Source organism: Crinia signifera, chromosome 3 (genome assembly GCF_055691185.1).
Source record: "Crinia signifera chromosome 3, ASM5569118v1, whole genome shotgun sequence".
Lineage (NCBI taxonomy): Eukaryota > Metazoa > Chordata > Amphibia > Anura > Myobatrachidae > Crinia > Crinia signifera.
Genome location: NC_139219.1, coordinates 166,667,973 through 166,680,854, shown reverse-complemented (window position 1 = coordinate 166,680,854; position 12,882 = coordinate 166,667,973). Strand labels below are relative to the sequence as shown.

The window sequence follows — 12,882 nt, the reverse complement described above, 5'->3', positions numbered from 1 at the left end:
TCAAAAACAGGTGCGCAATCTTGGTGGCTGCCGGCAAATCCTGGATATCTGGGAGTACACCCCTTCCTCCAAGGAATAGCATTATGGTCAAGGTAAATGATATCAGCGCCTCCAAGAATAATAATCATACACTCCAGCAGGAGTTAAAATATATCAGCCAATGCAATGATAGCATTGATGGCATTCAGGGGAGACTCCTTTTCCAGCTCAATATAGACACAGGAGACCAACCCAGGAGGCCACCTTGTGACTATTATAAAACCCTTTTTGAGAACTACTGTCTATTAGTTCTCAAAACATGCTGGTAATTGTTTTGCCTTCAGCTACTGTCAAGAATCTTGTTCATTTATATTCAAACTTTAGTGGACTTTTATCTTTGTCTATTAAATTTACTACACTATAAGGATTTTTCAGTTCCATGAATTATAAAGTTGTTGGAACCTTCTGAGAAGGAACTATCGAGGGCCAAGACAGGGATGTATTAATCTTTCCCCTGCTGTGTGTACGATTATTGTGTTCGGAGGCACTACAGATATCATCTGTACCCATCTTTACATGTCTAGATTCATGGATTGAAACCTGAGGGCAAGAAACCGCCAGACTTTCACAGAATGACTGGGGACAGGAGAGGGTGGGTACTATTCCACTATGAACGGACCACTGGCAGAAATTATATAGTTACCATTTTAACTTTATAGTAATATTTTCTACATATTTATTGAATGCAAAAACAGCTGATGTGCTTTAAGCTTATTTTTTTTGCATTTAAAATCTATAATTAGAAAAAAATATTTTTAAATATATACCTGTATAAATGGGCCAATTAGGATGCAGAATGTATTCAATGCTAATAAATTGCACTTCTATTAATAATGATACCTTATTGGTTCATATCTAAGCAGTTAATGGAGGAGGCTAAATATCTCTTAACATTTAAAAAGAAAATTGGGCTAAATTGAGTCGCTCTCCCTAAAACACCTAGATCTGTCAACTGCACCAAGAAGCTCAGGAGGCCCAGGAGCCAGGCCCAAGAGATCAGGAGGCCCACCTCTTTCTAATTCTAGGAATCAGAACAGTCCTTCTGTACTGATTGTATATTAAATTAATTCAGAAATGTATCATACTCAGGGACAGACAATCCCGGGACTGATGATAATGTCCGAAAACTGCTACTTACTACTACTTAAACTACTAGTCACACATAGACCAGCGGCAGAACTCCCCCATCAAACTAATAATTGGCTTTGTGAGCTGAACTTATCAGGCATGATAAGGCATGATAGTCTTATCAGGCATGATAGTCCCTCTACTCTCAAAGAAGTTCACTATGGACCACCTCAAACTCCTCCTCTATGTAGCTTCTCCTTCTCTCCTGCTTCCAATGGCTAGGTTAATTTAATCAGTAACAAAGACACCCAGGGGTCTCAAGTTGTTCCTTTGCCCTATTTTCTCAGTGTGTGTGAGAGTGACTGTAAGCGGTCTGAAGGTATGTAGGGTCATCATAGCATGCATTTGCTCTTGTGCTGTCCTCTGCACCTAAAATGGTGGGGTGCTTTGGCAGGGAGATTGAGGAGGTGGGGACGTTTTCAGTTTTATTTGTACTGGACAAATTTATATGTATTCTGTTAATCCTGTAGTACTGGCAAAATTGTGATATTACACTGCTGATGAGGGGCGTTATAATAAAATCACCTACAGGTCCTTTTTCCTGACCTCGACCTTGACCTTCTTGTACAATGGAAATTTGTTAATGAATAATAGCACATTGACCAATAGAGGGTGCTACAATTGTGAAATACCACTTATCAATACTATTATGTATTAAGGGATATATGGGAAAGTAAATAGAATATGCCAACTTTTGTTATAATAGTGCTCTCTTAACGCCTATACGCACTAGAAGATCCCCGCCGACACAGATATTGGCAGCGGCGGCATGGGGTCATGCTGCACCGTCGTTAATGAAGTGTCCCTTGTCCCAACATGTTCGGACAAGGGAGTGGGTCATAAAAATGCGCAGGCGCACACGTCCTTAACATTGTACAGCATACACACTAGGCAATATTGTTCACAATATCGCTCAGAAAGCCCTTTCTGAGCAATATTGTGACCAATATTGGCTAGCATGTAGGGGCCTTTACTCTATCTGGAATTTCCATCAAACACTTCAGACGTGGAATGGTATCATAAAACTTCATTTTATTCAAAAATTAATTGGGAAGATAAATTATTATTTAGAATCCACGTATTCTAAAGTACCGTAAAAAGGGACAATGTTAGCATAACGTGGCAACATCTATAAGCTGTTACATTATAACAGACAGCAGGAGAGCCTCACCAGAGCTTACAATTCTTTGTAAACTTGTCAGGCAAATCTTTAGTTGTAAAGTTGTCTAATGTCTCCTAAATAGAACAAATGATCCACCTTACCAAACCACACTTCAGCGAAACAGCCCTGACCGAGCTTCTGCTCCAGAAATATTGTGCTCCGTGATACTTCCCATGCATCCTTAGCCAATCCAACAGTTTGTGGGACATAACTCCGTGCAAGCATTGTTAAATTACAACACAAACCATCAGCTTTCTCTACAAAAAAGGGAATTAATGGAAAAAATAGATTTAATTAAACCTATGGCATGCAGTAAGAAAGATGGAATGTGTTTGAACCAGCTTTTAACTTTAGAAACCGATATTTAGGAATAAGAATTTATTATGTAAATAGCCTGTGTTCTGTATAAATGAATACAGAAAGAGTTCACAAGTCTTTATGTAAATACATTTGGTTTCCCCCTCTCTCACTTCACTTTCCATCTTTCCATTTGTTGCTCCACACAAGAGCAGTTACATTGAAGAAGAAATGATTTTTTGCTGCGTACCCATCCATACTTCCCCAAACTGCCCATTGCCCAGCCTCTTGATCAGCTGGAGAGATTCTCTTGGGATTTCCCAGACATCTTTGGTTTTGACAGACAGGTCAGTAAGTCTTGGCATTCCTTTATGGCAGGGTACTACCAAGCGGCAACAGAGACCAGCAGCTCTCTCTGAGAGGCATGAAACAGGAAGGAGTCAGAGGAGAAAGACAATAAGGCACAGAGAAATGTAGAAAGACGTAGCATCCTAGGACATGAGAAACAGTGCATGAATTGGAAAGACACTTAAAGCAACAGTGTACAGTATGTTTAGAAGATCAACCTATTAGGAGACAGAGAAAGCCAGGAGCACTTGGTCTATGTAAATCATAGGAAGAATTTTAGCCTTGTGGAATATATTCTGTATGGAAGGTCAATATGATTTGAATTACCATTTAAACCTGGGTGTACTATAAGCAAAACATTGTGAGGTAACACTATAACTTATGAGTAAGAATTGTGAGGTGTGATTACATTTTGTTGCTCAGGCATGAAAGCTGAACATAGACAACTGATCATGAGGTAATATTCTCCGGTGAGGCCTAGTTCTCCAGTTCTCCTGCCAACAAAGGAAAATCTACGTTTTTAGAACTACTTTAAGATAAAAGAGTAAATTGGCAATGCATTTAAACACAGAAAATATATTTCCCATATGGTCGGTGGTTCTTAGCGAGACAAGTAAAAACCTTGGTATGCAACTGAAACTTTATACGTCAGTCATCAAAACGCTAAGTGCATCAATGCTCTGATAGCTCTGTTTCTTAAAAATAATAACCGGCAGTAAATTTACAAGGATGTAGTGCAATAAATATATGCTCTTTTTTATGTTAAAAAGTCAAATACATTCCCGTTTTGAGAGCATAACACAGAAGTGGCAGCTCTTCCTTATTACTGACAACGTTCAGCTTTAAAAATATTGTTGTGAATTATTTAGTGGATTAATTGTGTTACTCTTTATTTGTATTGTAGCAACTCAAAGAACAGCTAGTGATCCAGCCTAAAGTGCCCAGGGCGTATATGCTGGCTCGTGTCGCTGGGGCTATAGGTTCCAATCTGAGCAGGCTCCTACTGTATAGTATGTTAGGGTGTGTTTCCTCTGAGTGCTCAGGTTTCTTCCCACACTCCAAATCATAATGGTAAGTAAACTGGACCTGACTCGTGTACAGTATGTCTGGGTAGGGGCTGAGGTGGATGATTACAGATATTCTCTGAATAGTGCTGTATACGGTTCATTCCTGAATAAATAAACTGACAAATCCAAATAATAGTAAGAAAATTAGAGTGGGGCTGAAATTATAGACTGAAAACACAGAAGAACTCGGCTCAGCAGTGACAAGTAAGAAAGAATACACAGGAAGAAGAAAGATGTTTTCTCTGTGCTCAGAAATGACCTCTTCATGGACACCTGCCAGCAGTGTTGTATGTATGGAGACATGGCTTGTCTCTGTACTACTGGAAACTGTGGTCTCTCTACTGTAGCTGCTCCCAACAGGGAGGCTGGTGCAGGGAATACTAAAGCACCCACGTTTGCTTGTTATAATAAATATGACATATTTCCCAAATAAGGGGAGATGTACTAAGCCTTTTAAAGAAATAAAGTGGATGGAGATAAAGTAGCAGCCAATCAGCTCCTACTGTAACTGCCATATTACAGGCTGTATTTGAAAAATTACAGGAGCTGGTTGGTAGTTTATTGTTCTCTCTACTTTATCACAACTACTCACAAGGCTGAATACATCTAGCCCATAATCTTTGTTCATTTTGCCTGGTCTAAATAGGCAATCAAAAGGTCGACAACTATTGGTCAATGGTCAACATGATTTTTATAAGGTCGATCTGTTTTTCATGATTTTTTGTAATAAAACCGAATTTACCATCCACGTGGGCATAGAGTTAGATTATAATAGTGTGCAGAGTACAGCAATGCACCGTGTCTGAAGCATGCCGACATAGACAATAACAAAAAACATGAAAACATCCTGTTGACCCTTTCACTCTGTCGACCATTAGCTGTTGACCTTTTGATTGTAGACCTAGACACTAGGGGCGAGATTTAATAGGATGAGAGATTCAGAAAGTGAGAGATTTTGTAAGAATTCTCCAGTTTTTTTTAAAGCGGCAATCATTTACACTGCAAAATCAAACTGGTTTTGCAGTGTAAATGATTGCCACTTTAAAAAAAAACTGGAGAATTCTTACAAAATCTCTCACTTTCTGAATCTCTCATCCTATTAAATCTCACCCTATAAATCTAAAAGACCAAACTCATGTAATATTATGTAAATTTTTAGTGTTTTTGCTGATAAGCAGTATACCTACCGTACAATTTATTAACAGTGACTGATTCTGAGTTGGACGTAGAGTGACTGTGTTCGCGTAATGCAGTGTAAGGCTGGGTACACACTAGAGTGCTTTCAACCTGATAAGTTGTTTCCAGTCAAATCAAAACAATGGGCCTTATTTTGGTTCATTCTTTCTGTCAAAATCCTTCTTAGATGGACAAAACCATGTGCAGTGCAGGGGGGGCAGATGTAACATGTGCAGAGAGAATTAGATTTGGGTGAGTAATTTTGTTTCTGTGCAGGGAAAATACTGACTGCTTTATTTTTACACTGCAATATAGATCTCACTTTGAAGTAAAACCCCACCCAAATCTAATTCTCTCTGCACATGTTACATCTGCCCCACCTGCAGTGCACATGGTTTTGCCCATCTAAGAAGGATTTTGTCAGAAAGAATAAACCAAAATAAGGCCCAATATATCATCTGGATCATTCAGTGTGTACATGTGATTTGTGCGCTCACCCACAGTTAGTAGCGGTGTCCTCTAATTAGCCCTGCTGCAGGGTCAACCAGAATACATTACTAGCGATGCCAATGCTGCATTCTGCCCACACTGTGGAGATTATTCTGGTCCGACCAGAATACTCGCACGGGGGATTGATGGTGACGTATGTGCATGCGCAGGGTCATTGCTGCGCACGTGCATACACCGGTTGCGTGCGGCCACAACGAACAGGGTGTTCGCCGGGCCAGGTCATTTACATATGGGAATGCTGGGCATCCTCATGCAAATGCCCCGATAACGTGCGTACGGGCGCCGGAAAGTTGATGTCAGCTACCCGCCCAGTCTTTGCACAGGGCACCAGCAGATCAGAGACACCATAGAGGCGTCTCAGATCTGTGAGCCCTGAAGAAATCATTTGATGGTCGCCGATCATCGAATGATTTCTCCCTGCCTGCAGATGGATGGTCATTTACGGGGGGGGTTGCATGTTCATGGGGCGGCCGGCACTGCGGGCGGCGTCTGGTGGACTCCCAAGGCTGTGAATTTCACAGCCTTGAGAGTCAACCAGAATAAGGTCCTGTGTGTATACACATGCAATGCAGGTCACCACCCACACACACCAGACAGCCTAATATTCACTTACTACCTTATGCAGGATCCTATAGGGCCACTGCAAGGTTCCGTGCAGCTTCTACTCAGAAGTCACTCCGCCCACTTTCCCATTCCACAGCCTCAAATGTCATCATTAATACTGATACTTGCACCAGCTGATGCTAGGTGCAAGGGATCCATATAAATCCGGCTACCCTTCCCTATACGCACAACTCAGAATAGCACAGAGCTAAAGCTGCATGCCCAGGACACATAAATCTGAAATGTCTAGCATCTATCTTTTTGAAACATCTGGTTTAACAAATGGAAAAAAGGATTCCAAGTTCTGGAATCCTGATGTGACCCAATGTCGCAAACACGGGCTGTTGAAATGATAAAATATAAATAAAGTTTCCATTCTCCTGGAACGGATTAGCAGTGTGAGTGAGTCACCGGCACATAGAAACATTGTATGCGTCAGAATGAAAGCTGAGAACTGTTTCATGCTAATCACCATAAAGATTTACTGTAATATGCCTGCATTAAGCTGTTCTAGTTTCCTCAGCTAGTTAGAAAGAGAAAATAAAATGAAAAGATCAAAAGGTCTACATTTTATGTCATTTATTGCTGTGCGCTGTATAATATAATGATTTCAACCATACCTGAGTAATGGTGAACCAGCTGCTGAAGGGTTTCAAACTGGGCCCTGGTCGTTATGTAATATCCACCACTATCAAGTTTCCGGATCTTATAGTGCTTGACGTGATCCCCCTTCATGTCATCCCAGTCCCGAATAGACAATGAATAGGCACCTGAAACACATGATACAACAATAAGCAAGCAGCATGGTTAATAATAATAATTATGTTCCAGTACACATTGCATCCTTAAAGCCTATTCTCACTTAAATATTATCATCCAACCTACCTGATTCAAAGATAATAGATACATTGGGGGATATTCAATTTTCCCTGCTAAAATGGCATGCCAAAAAATGGAGCATTATCATGATTTTTGCCCAATGCTTTTCATTGGGCTATTCAATTGCACCCCAATTTTTACAAAAACACATATGATTTGGGAAAAGTTCCTGGGCCCCACATTTACATATGTACAGAATTTGGATGGATCTTTTGGACTGGCGATAAAGCCCATCTGGAGAAGCACACTGCAGCGCTGTGCAGATACTGGCCACTAGGGGTTACATTTACTAAAGGTGGTGTTACCCATAGCAAACAATCTGATTCTGTATATCATTTCTCAATTGCATCCTCTAAAAGGAAAGACAGAATCTGATTGGTCGCTATGGGCAACATCACCTGTTTTAATTTTTAGAATCTGTAGTATATTTACCCCTAGGACTATCTATCCCTGACCTCTCACTGCACAGTGACACCTGTGGCAGTAAGAGGGGGGGTTGGAGCAGGAGAGGGTGATTTTTAACTGGGCCCGGATCAGATGGAGGGGCCCGGGTCCTGCTCCCCCTCCCCCGTTGCAGAGAGATGACAGGCACAGCCTCTCTCCCCAGCTCAGCACATGCTGCAAATTGACATGTGCTGAGCTAGGGAGGGAGACAGCGGCACCGGCTTGTCATCTCTCTCCCTCTTGTTATTTTTATTTTATGGGGGCATGGCCCCTTCCAGAGCCCCAGCCCCTGCCCAGTGGCCACGCCCCTCCCAATTTACCGGGATGCCCAGTCGGCGCCCCTGCCAGCCACATTCTGGGCACTGCTGAGGATGAGGTAATTGGGTGTGGGCAACTTGTCTAAAGTGCCCTGGGCTAACTGAATGTTTAATCCCCCCCCCTGGATGCACATTGATGGTGATAACAGCTACTTAGGCAAGAGGATGGATAATAGCAGTGTAGCCGCATACAGTAGCTGCATTAACGGAGAGAACATGCACTTATATTTTACACTTAATATGACTAGACTTCTGGCCATGGGATGTGGTCAGCATCCCGGCGTTCAGTATACTGACACCAGCATCCTGACTGCCATCAGAACAGTGGAATCAAACAGACCAGGATACTGATGCTGGAATACCAACATCCAACATACTGAAGTTAAGTATGTCGGGAGGGTTAGGTTAGCAGTAGTTAGTGGACATAGGGGTAGATGTATGAAGCAGCGATAAGGGAGGAGGAGTGATAAAATGCCTGGTACTTTATCACTGGCCAATCAGTTCCTTTCTAAACCCAGCCTGTAACTTAGCAGTCAGGAGGTGATTGGCCGGTCATAAAGTACCAGGCACTTTATCACTTCTCCTCCCTTATCATTGCTTCATACATCTACTCCTGTGTGTTACGCTGCAGGTGGGAGGAGAGTTGTTACGGTGCCATAGGAGAGGTTAGATTTGTGCAAGGGAGGGAAGGGTTAGGCTGTGGGGCTAGGTTTAGGTGTCAGGGTACGAAAGTTAGGCACTAGCGGGGAGGGTTAGGCTGCTCCAAGAAAGGGTTAGGGGGGTAAGGTTAGGCACCTAAAGGAGCCATTGTCGAGATTCTCTGTATTGGGATGTGGGGTAGGTCTTTGGACCGCCGACATTCCCACCACAGGAATATCATATGTATCCTGCACTCAACTTGTGCATTATTGTCAATTAGTCCCATAATCAGTAATATTTCCAGCTTACAAATGTTACTACAGGTCTGATATAAGCCTACCTTTGGTGGTTTCACTTTCACGTATTAAGTAAGTACCCCTTGGATTTCCAAAGGATAACAATTGTCTCTCTGCATCTTTTCTGCCCAGTTTGCCAAAGTACCATCTAAAAAGATCCAAAATAGTAAATTATGAACAACAAGAAGATGTGCCAGCGCTGGCTGTTCCAATAATATAGACCAGACGTTCTCAATAAAAAGCATTTATTAATACATACTAATGTGAAGACTGGTTAAATGGAATCTACAATGACAATAATTAATAATCAATTTAGGTTGGTATTCTACACACTGCATAAAGCAATGTACTAATAAAAGTGTGCTCGTTACATAGGGCCAGCTCCTGTAATTTTTCAACCACAGCCTGCAGCAAAACATGTAGGAGCTTATTGGCGGGTACTTTTCACTCTCCACTTTATCACATTTCAAGGCTTTATACATTGGCCTATAGGGAGGAAGATAGGTTTTAACTTTCATATAATTATGTTTGGAGCATGCTTTCAATTAATTTAGCCTTGCATTAGAATAAACGGAAACTGGATACATTTTCTGAATTAATAATATCATAATATTCACCGTTTGAGTACCAGCATCTCTATGAGAGATGTGCAAAATATCCGCAAAAAATGCCAGCGTCGCTCACATTTATTATATACATTCAAATAAAAAATGTTGTGTAAAAAAAGATTACATTTCCTATACAAGATAAACATTACAGGTCATTATGATGAATAAAAATGTTTGCTTGGCAATTTTCCCACCTATTTTGGCAAATTCACTCAAGGGGTTGATTATAGTAACAAATACCGTTTCTTACAAGAAAGGAAAGCACAATGCTTTTTCATTGTGCTAGTGCCTTTGCCATCAGTATTGCATGCAGTAATTTGTACACCGTTGTAAGATCGTTTTGCCCTGCCCGGTTTTTAAGTTACTGAATGTGCATTGCCCTTTTATCTGTGCCCTTCCTGTACCGCTGCCCCCTGGCGAGCTGATAAGCTGTGAGGTCTCTGTTTAGCAGAGACCTCAGCTGCATGTCAGCAAGGCGAGAAGTCTGGGGCGCGGGGTATGCCCTGCCGGCTTTAGTCATATAATACATCTTAAATGTGGCACTACCGCCAATCAGAGCTCAGGTGTCAGTAGCCGGGGTAAAGTGATGGACTGCCGACCGCAAGCTCTGATTGGTTCACATGCTGGCGCCATATTTGAAATGGCCGATGTGCTCATCAAGTGGTGGGAGAAACGCCCTGTTCGAGTGATGTTGAATTAGACCCAATGTGTAAGCAGCGCTGTTATTTATATATATATATATATATATATATATATGTATGTATATATATATATATATATACACATACATACATACACACACACACACATGCACATGCATACACATACATACATTTAGATAGATACATCACATGTATTTACATTTCAACTGCCGCAATGTAGCATAGTTTGTCATTTTGGACAATTCTTTTGTGGCAAGTTACTATCCTGGTTGGTGTTATTATTACATAGTTTAAAACAACATTTTAGTACTGTGGCTGACAACAACAATATTAAAGTGGTTGCTACAAAACTAAAAATGACCAGAAATAAAAAACAGAAAAAATGATTGAGATTACGATATGAAAAATACATACTCTTCAGCTTGAATGGAATCCACTGGTGCCACATAGTTACTTGGGATATAACCGGTTCCACCAGATGTCAGAGAACGAGCTTCCCACCAATCCCCCTCACTGCAGGAAGACATATGTAAATCAGGGCATGAATATTTAAACATACTGTACAAAAAAATAGACAGCAATGAATAGTGCTATAAAACAGGCTATAAGCAAAGAAGTTCACCAAGAATATTTTTTTGTCGCGTTTTCTAAATTGTATTCATCCGATAGTGTTCATATATTGTGTTCATACCTCATTAAGTGGTTAGAAGTACAGACATAGTCAAGGTCCGGACCCAAGAAGTCATGCATTTAATGTGTTATTTTTTGCAATAAACTTATTTAGTCTATAATACCACAAATAATTCATTGAGTTGTCAATACCAGTACCAAAATTTTATTGTTCCTTTGGAACCAACTTTTGTCTGCTCAAGACCATGGAAGGGGGTAAGCTCATATCATACTATGTCCAGTTACCAAACAATATAAATTTTTTATTTACTTGTTCATTGCTGGCTAAATTAAAGGGGAGGCTGGAACATAAAGATGGGCAAGGGTGATCTTACAAGGATACCAGTCCTGCTGTTCCATATGTATACGGAATTATAAACTGCACTATTGTTAGACGCAGCTGCGGTCCTGCTGCCACTGGCAGCGCTGCTGATTCTGACAGCGCCGGGACTCAGCGGGCGGCGCCATCTTCCCTGGCAGTAGCCGGACGCTTGGGACGGAAGTGTAGGGCGTTGCTAGGCAATGACCCGAACTTCTGCTCCCGGCCGCGTCACACGCCACTGAGCAGCATGTTTGAAATATAAGGTCGGTGTCTGCTTAGCACAGATTCCGGTTATAGTTCTGCTGTTGTCTAGCCAGAGTGTTCCCGGTTTCCAGACCGATCCAGCGTCAGTGTCTTCGTGCCTGTCAGCTAATCCATGCCTTTCAGCCAGTTCCTACTTCCTGGTTTCTGCCTATGCTTGTGTCTGCTAAACCTCTGGACTTTCTGGGCATCTTCATCTCTCAGATAAGTCTGGGGTTAATTGCAGTTATTTTCTCTCCGGTATCATTGTGCATTGTGGCATCATTACTGTTCCTAGTCTTACTATTACGGTTTTATCTTGTGTATTATTACACCTGGTTGTTGTATTAGTGTGTCATCATTTGAGCATCGTTGCTCCCGTGGAGGCTCTGGGGGTACCCCGTCCTGTGTGGTTCGTTAGTTAGCTCTCCTCTTGCACTCTCCCCGCCTCGACGGACACGTTGTCCCACGTAAGGCCTGGCGGAATCGAAGGTGGAGCCGGCATAACCAGCTCCTACGAACACAGCTGTTATAGGGGAAGTCTAGCACTGCACGTGTCCGTCGACCGCGAGGAGAGGCAACAGAGTCAGGGGTCAGGTTTGGTGGTGCCTCCCAGAAGCCTAACAACTATGTTTACAGATATTGACTATTATGTGTCCAGGCTTTCTCCAGATCTACCAATGGTATGAGGGAATGTTGGAATGGGGTTAGAAAACCTCATTCCTATTTTTTAATAGGTTGGCAAGATTTAAGCCATCTTGTTTCTTAGTCAGGGTCATTGTGGCTGAAGACTAGTCATGTGGGTTTCCGCTTCCATACGTATATAATCAGTTGCATCTCCAGAGGTGGGGCTTCAGCAAAGCCAACTGTCAGTGAGTAATGGTTTGTTAGCAGTTGAGATGACAGTTGGTGTGTTTTCCCTGTTTGAAATTTAAACTGTGCTGCTGCTCCAGCTCTGGAACCACCACTCTAAGTAATCATATTATTGGAGAGAAAGCCATTGCTGAAGACTTTGGCAGATGGTCCCTTATATAATTTAATGCATATGAACAGTACAGGCAGTGTAATGGTTAGCTTTACAGCCTCACAGCACCAAGTTCATGTGTTTCCACCATGGCCCTAACTGTGCAGAGTTTGTATATTCTCCCCATGCTTGCGTGAGTTTACTCCAGGTACTCCGGTTTCCTCCCACAATCCAAAACTATACTGGTAGGTTAATTGGCTTCCAACTAAATAAACCCTAGATTGTCTGTGTGTGTGTGTGTGTGTGTGTACATGTAGTAGGGAATATAGATTGTAAGCTCCACTGGGTCAGGGACTAATGTGAATGTTCAAATATTCTCTGTAAAGCGCTGCGGAATATGTGTGCATTACATAAAAAAACTGTTGCTAAATAAACAATAATAAATTAACAAGTTTCTCAGGTTTTTGTTTGCAAGATGCATCTGTATACACTGGTAGTGATAGCGCAGACAA

General features: G+C 41.7%; 1 protein-coding gene across 3 annotated transcripts in view; it reads right to left on the bottom strand.

Annotated features, from left to right (window-relative positions):
- FYN (FYN proto-oncogene, Src family tyrosine kinase) overlaps positions 1 to 12,882 on the bottom strand; it is a 181,397-nt gene that overhangs the window by 21,383 nt on the left and 147,132 nt on the right. For 2 of the 3 annotated variants that reach the window (XM_083176885.1, XM_083176884.1), the window contains 4 exons: positions 10,590 to 10,688; positions 8,950 to 9,053; positions 6,951 to 7,100; positions 2,877 to 3,041 (listed from right to left, as the gene is read on the bottom strand). In XM_083176885.1, coding sequence (XP_083033011.1) covers positions 2,877 to 3,041; positions 6,951 to 7,100; positions 8,950 to 9,053; positions 10,590 to 10,688 — 518 coding nt within the window. Of the gene's footprint in view, positions 1 to 2,430; positions 2,587 to 2,876; positions 3,042 to 6,950; positions 7,101 to 8,949; positions 9,054 to 10,589; positions 10,689 to 12,882 lie in introns of all 3 variants that reach the window. The other variant, XM_083176886.1, reaches the window with a different exon arrangement.